General features: G+C 40.0%; 1 protein-coding gene across 1 annotated transcript; it reads left to right on the top strand.

The window, feature by feature from the left end:
• Window positions 1-1,501: 1,501 nt before the first annotated feature.
• LOC149960363 (uncharacterized) lies at window positions 1,502-1,858 on the top strand. The gene has a single exon (XM_090167470.1). It carries the CDS (start codon window positions 1,502-1,504, stop codon window positions 1,856-1,858), a length of 357 nt encoding a protein of 118 aa, XP_090023596.1.
• Window positions 1,859-6,717: the final 4,859 nt, after the last annotated feature.

The raw sequence follows: 6,717 nt of genomic DNA, 5'->3' as shown, positions 1-6,717 counted from the left end.
CAAAAGGTAGAAAAATACAACTATCTAGTGTCGAATTTGGTGGGTGAAGCTAGAAGCGCAGTAGCCGGTTACTACGGATCGGACGAGGCTTACGACGAAATGGTGGATTTCTTACAAAGAACGTACGGACGAAAGGATTTAATTATTCAAAGGCACCTAAAGACTTATGAAAATTGAAGCGGTTACAAATTCCAAGAATTTAAAGGCCTTACGCCAGTTGTTAGAAACTTGCGAAGTTAATGTTAGGAATTTAAAATTGATGGGAGTAAATACATCTTCGAACGATACCTGTTTGTGTCCCACGATTTTAGAGAGATTGCCATCAGATATTCGTTTAGAATTCAGTCGCGCGCGATCCGTAGATGCTGAGTGGAATGTAGAAAACTTAATCGAGTTCTTGCGCAAGGAGTTAGAAAGTCGTGAACGTGCATTTATGATGGGTCCAAGTGGTGGAATCGAAAAATCAGAGTCGTTGACGGAAACAAAACGTCAAGGTACGAAAACAAGAACGATCGCTACAAAGGACACGTGTCTTCAACTTCCGCGTTCTCAACTCAAGTTGATGAAAGGAATATTCTGCGAAAAGGAATCCCACGCTTCGTCCAACTGCAGGAATTTTACTTTAGTAGAGAAACGAGAAAAGGTGAAACGCCAAGGTCGTTGTTTCATTTGTATTCGACGTAATCATGACGGTAGAAATTGTCCGTCGAATTCCAGAAATTGCAGATTGTGCGGAGGCCGACATGGTCGTGTGTGAAAAAAAATACTGCTCATAAAAATCATCAAGAATAAGTAATATGGAAGAAAGTACTCAAGAAAGAAACAATAATATTAAAGACACTGCTCCGAATAGCGTAGAAGTGAGCGCGGTACATTGTCAGAGTGAAATTCTAATGAAAACCGCCCAAGCAGTAGCTCGAAATCCCTCAAACGCCTTAAGTGGTCCAATGCAAGTTAGATGTCTGCTGGATGATGGCAGTGAAGCGACCTTCATACTTGAAGATCTAGTGAAAGAACTTAACTTGCCAGTCGTTGGTATTTCAATTTTGGCCATGCATACTTTTGGAGATAAAATCGGAGCGAGAGTGCAGAGAAGACGAGTCAGGCTAACTTTAGAGAACGCAAAGACGGGACGCGGTACCGTGGCTATTCAAGCCATAGAAGATCCTTACTTGTGTCAAGTGGCGACTACTGCCAACTGTAAAGAAATAGAGGTCTTCATGAATAATAGAGGTATACAAATCGCTGACAAACCGTCGCAATCAGAAAAAAGTGGAAGAAATATTCATATTATGATAGGAAGCGATCTGTACTGGGAAATTGCGATCGCACAGATGAAGGCAGAAGTCCTCAGAGAAGGTTTAGTCGCCTTACCAAAAAAATTTGGATGGGTCTTGCAAGGACCACAAAAACGAATCGATTTGAGATAAATACCCCAAGAGTAAGCGTTCAAGAGAAAAGAGTCTCAGATGTACTACAATCATTTTGGGAGCTAGAGTCGATGGGTATAAACAACGAGCGAGATAACGAGCCACAAATCGATGAGGTCATGAAACAATTCGAAGAAAACACAACATTCCAGAGCGAGAGGTATCAAGTAAGGGTACCATGGATTACAGAGAAAACAAATTTGCCAAATAACCTGAGCACAGCAGTGAAGCGTATGAATTCTCTTACCAACAAGTTTAAACAAAACCCTAAGTATTATCAAGATTACCGAGCAATAATTGAAGAACAACGGAATTTGGGGATCATCGAAACGGTGAAAGAACCAACGTTCGTTCCTGGCACGTACTACATGCCGCACCACGGAGTCACGAGATTATCGAGAGCAACAACAAAATTGGGTTGTTTTTGACGCGTCTTCCCATATTCGAAATGTTCCGTCTTTAAACGACTGTCTGGCGAGCGGTCCAAATCTCAACCCTCACCTGTTGAAGATACTGGTAAGGTTCAGAATTCATGAAATAGTGGTTGTAGTGGATTTGGAGAAGGCGTTTCTACAGGTTGAACTATTCTAGGAAAATCGAGACGTGGTGAGATTTTTGTGGACGAAAGGAGATAATAACTCACCCAAAATTGGAGATTTCGAGGTAATGCGTATGACGAGAGTACCCTTCGGTGTCACTAGTTCGCCGTTCCTTCTAGAGGCAACCATTTAAACCCATTTAAAGAAATATGACGTCAAAAGACGAGAAATAGTCGCTCTCAGTAGAGACCTCTATGCGCGTGCTTTGCTCTTGGGTTCCAGAAACGTGAAAAACGCGTACGAGTTCGCTCAAAACGCCCAGGAAGTAATGAAGCAGGCCGGAATGAAATTGAGAAAATGGTGTTCGAACTCGAAGGAGCTCGTAGACGCGTGGGAACAAACTGGTGTTTCAACCGAAAATAATATATCGAATGAGAACGAAGTGAAAATACTCGGATTACAATGGAAACCTAACGAAGATCAATTCGGTTTCGACTTATCTAAAATTCAAGAAGTCACGAGTGAAGTGAAGAAAACAAAGCGAAAGCTAAGTGCGATAGCCCAAATATTCGATCCAATCGGAATTCTAGCACCCATTGTGATTCGAGCCAAAAAACTAACGCCGGACATTTGGAAACTGAGGTGTAATTGGGATGACGAACTACCGTCCAATATTGGCGAACAATTCGATAAATGGAAAAATGAAATGGGCGACTAGCGAGAAATTAAAGTACAGAGATGTCATTTTAGCCAATTCAACGAGTAAAGAATTTACGAAGAACTACACTGTTTTTGCGATAGTAGTACCAAAGCGTACGCGGCTGTGGTATATGTTCGTTTCATCACAGTTTCGAATCGAATAGGTGTGTCACTAGTAACATCGAAATCAAGAGTCACGCCTTTAAAAAACCCATGTTTACTTCCGATACTTGAGCTTATGGCGTGTCTTCTAGGCGCTGAACTTACAAACTACACCAAGGACGTATCTTCAGAGACCATTAAAACTCACATGTGGACAGACTCTATGGTTGAGATGCACTGGATAAAGGGAGAAGAGAAAACGTGGAAACCGTTCGTTTCAAATAGAACAGCCGAGATAAGGAGAATTTCAGAACCAAATAATTTAACGCACTGATAATCCCGCTGACCTTCCGACTAGAGGAATTTCAGCCTCCGGAATTATCAAGAGTAATTTATGTAGGAACGGACCGACTTGGTTGAAGTTGGATAAAACGTATTGGCCCAGTAAGGTCGGCACTCCAACGGGCACCGAATTAAATGACATTGAAGTTGAACTAAAAAAGACAGTTTTTAGAGTGAGGGTTGAAGAGAAAAAGAGAATTCAAGATTTAGTTGATACAATCCGCTATAGTACTCCTTATGTCTACCGATATATCGATCGCGTCATGAAAATTTTTCGAACAGGACCACTCAGCGCTGAAGAACTCCGTAATGCGGATAAAATTTGGATTAAGGCAATTCAACTTGAAGATTACGAGAAGGAGATTGTAAAGCTAAAATAAAATACCGAGAAAAATAACCCAGCGACGAGATCGGAAATGCCAATGTAAATTAAGAAATATTCTAACATTGCTACCTTGAAACCATTTCTCGACGAAGAAGGAATTTTGCGCGCTGAAGGCAGATTGAAAAAACATCCGGACATGACATACGAAGAAAAATTTCCGATAATTATTGGTAAAAAACAGAGATTTGCAGAATTTTTAGTGTGAGAAAGCCACGAGCGAGCATATCACGGAGGAGTACAAGCTACATTCACCCAACTGAGGTCAATATTTTAGATTACTGCTGGAAGGCAATTGATACGATCGCAACTGCAAAAATGTAGTTTGTGCAAGAAGTTTAAAAGTAAACCACTGGAACGTTCCAGTGGTCCTCTTCCTGGGTAGATAATTACCGAAGTACCACCCTTCCATTCGGTCGGAATCTACTTGGTGGGACCACTCTACCTAGAAGGCAAAACCACTAAAAAGGCTTATGTGTGCCTATTTGCCTGAGCCGTGAGCAGAGCGATTCACCTAGAGTTAGTGCTGTCGTTAAATTCCGAAGAGTTCATATGGGCATTCTGAAGAATGGTATCAAGAAGAGGTTTACCAACCGATGTTTTCACGGATAGTGCAACTTACTTTACCAAGGCAAATGCGGACTTAAAACTATTGTGGAAAAACCTAAAATCGGACGAACTTAAAACCTTCTTTGGTAAAAAAGGAATAAACTGGAAATTTATCGCGGAGAAGGCAACGTGGTGGGGAGGATTTTGGGAGCGTATGGTGCGCTCAACTAAAACTGCGCTACGAAAAACACTAGGCCGCTCCCTCCTCAATTTTCAAGAGATGGAGACCATGTTGACCGAATTCGAAGCGGCGATCAATTCGAGACCGCTTTTCTGACGTGAATGAACCCACTCCTCTAACACCCACGCATTTGTTAATCGGAAGAAGAATAACCAGCATTCCTACCCAACGAGCAACGAACGCGAGAGACCATAGCACTTGTAAAACAACATGAAAAAGATAAAAAATAACAGAATTTATTTACAGGAACGACTGTGGGGTCGTTGGAAAAATGAATACTTGATGGAGCTAAAATCCGCCCATTGTAGTAAAATAGTTAAGACCGAAGCCGTAGTGAAACCAGGAGACGTCATGTTAATCCACGACCAGAAAGCCCCCAAACACATGTGGCGCAGGGGCGTGGTAACAGAGACAATCAAGGGACGCGATAACAAGGTGCGTTCGTGTATCTTGAGAACGAACAACGGTAATAGCATTAGAAGACCGATTCAATTGCTTTACGCCTTGGAACTAGATGTTTAATGAACAAGCGCGAAATTAAAAAGAGGAAATACAGGCTCTTAGCACTGTATTTCGCGGGGGAGTGTTGCGAATTTCGCTATAATATATATATCCAAAATCAAAATATTTGAAACGTTGATATATATGTATAAAAACTTAAGATGTAAAACATTGTAAAAGAATTACTATATATTTGAATTGTATTGAATAGTTGTGAAAATGTATCACGTGCTAATATTTATTGTTATGTATCGTATATTTTTGATTAGTAATGTATTTGAAGAAATTGTGCGGAATAATTGTTTAAGTTTGTGCGTGAAATGTTTTCACTCCACGCGCAAAAAGATAATTTGAAATTTATATTTTGTCAGTTGAGGTTTTGTTTTGAAAGGAGTGAGACGGTTGATCATATTGAGTTTTTCAATATTTTGAGAGTCATTTAAACGAGATTAAACCGAGTTATAGTGGGACCTATAGTGCAAAGTGTCAATAATTACTTAAAATAGGAAACGCGGTTTTTCAGTCGGCCGCGATTCGCCAAATAAAAAGACTCTTCCAACCACCGAATCATATAGAGATTGTTACATAATCGCAACCGTAACAAGTGTATTCAATTAGTGAATAAAATCGAATTCCGACTGAGAAAGATTAACGGGAAATATTTATATGTTTAGCTTTCCCCCAAACTTTACGAAATTTTCGATAGGTTAATTCTAACAGATTTTTACGAAGAGTTTGTGAAAAAAAACAATAATTTGGCGAATGAAACTAAATAGAATTTTTTTAACGATTTTTGGAACAACTGACCTTTCTTAAGAAAGGCTCGGTAACTTCGGTTCGTTTACATCTGATAACATAGGGAACGAAATAATATTATCGCCCTTGGCGAACTTGTTGTTAACATTGTGAGGTCTCAGTAGTGTGTTTCTAATTTCAGGATTTCTGTCAAATTTCCAGTAGAAAAATCAACGAGGCGAGTCCTCTTCTTCAGTTAAAATTTATTTTATAGTAGAAATGAAGTTATTTAGTGATCGAGTGATACTAACGGATATAACCATTACAAAGGAAGCAAATTAAATTCTCGGGGAGTAGAATTTTTCGCAACGAACTCGGAACTTAAGGCCAGTACCGTCGAACGTTTTATTCGATCGTTTAAATCAAGAATGTATCGATATTTCACTAGGAAAAATACCCAGAAATACACAGATGTGCTTGAAAATTTAGTCACCGCGTATAATAACAGTTATCACAGCGCTATTAAATGTAAGCCCGTCGAAGTTACGTTCGAAAATTCCAAAACAATTTGGAAAACTCTTTACGGTGATATTGACTTCAGTCCTCCAGTGACGTATGATTTCGAAATCGGTGACATCGTAAGAATCAGCAAAAACAAGGGCCTCTTTGAGAAAGGTTACGTAACAATTTTTCCGAAGAATTGTTTCGGGTTGTTAAGAGGATACCGAGGCAACCGCCGGTATATAAACTTGAGGATTTGAATTCGGAACCCATTTTGGGAGTGTTTTACAAAGATGAAGTGCAAAAAGTATGAAGAGCGAACGAAACGCGTGTCGATTTATTTGGAGCCTGATCTCGCGATAATTATCGCCAGCGATATCGCGGTTATGATGGCCTTTACGGTTGATCCAAAACTAGATTTGGTCATTACGGAATCCATGACGGCGTCGTATATCGTCGATTAAGACGCCGGATTACACTCGTTGTTTATTTATTCCGACGTCGTTGAAAATACAATCGTGGGAGATAATAAAGTTAAACTATTGAGAATTATTAGCGCTAAAGGAAAAGACGGAGAAACGGTGGATGCTGAATTTTCTCGTCCACATTACTTGCCAGTCGCTTCCCCGGAAATACAAACTATCGAAATAAACATAATGGATGATTGGGAATCCCGTGCGTTTTGAGCGTGGTAAG

The sequence above is a fragment of the Leiobunum rupestre genome, chromosome 2, assembly GCF_980474605.1.
Source record: "Leiobunum rupestre chromosome 2, qqLeiRupe1.1.hap1, whole genome shotgun sequence".
Classification (NCBI taxonomy): domain Eukaryota; kingdom Metazoa; phylum Arthropoda; class Arachnida; order Opiliones; family Sclerosomatidae; genus Leiobunum; species Leiobunum rupestre.
The sequence above is the reverse complement of the archived record's forward strand: the minus strand, read 5'-3'. Positions and strand labels throughout refer to the sequence as shown.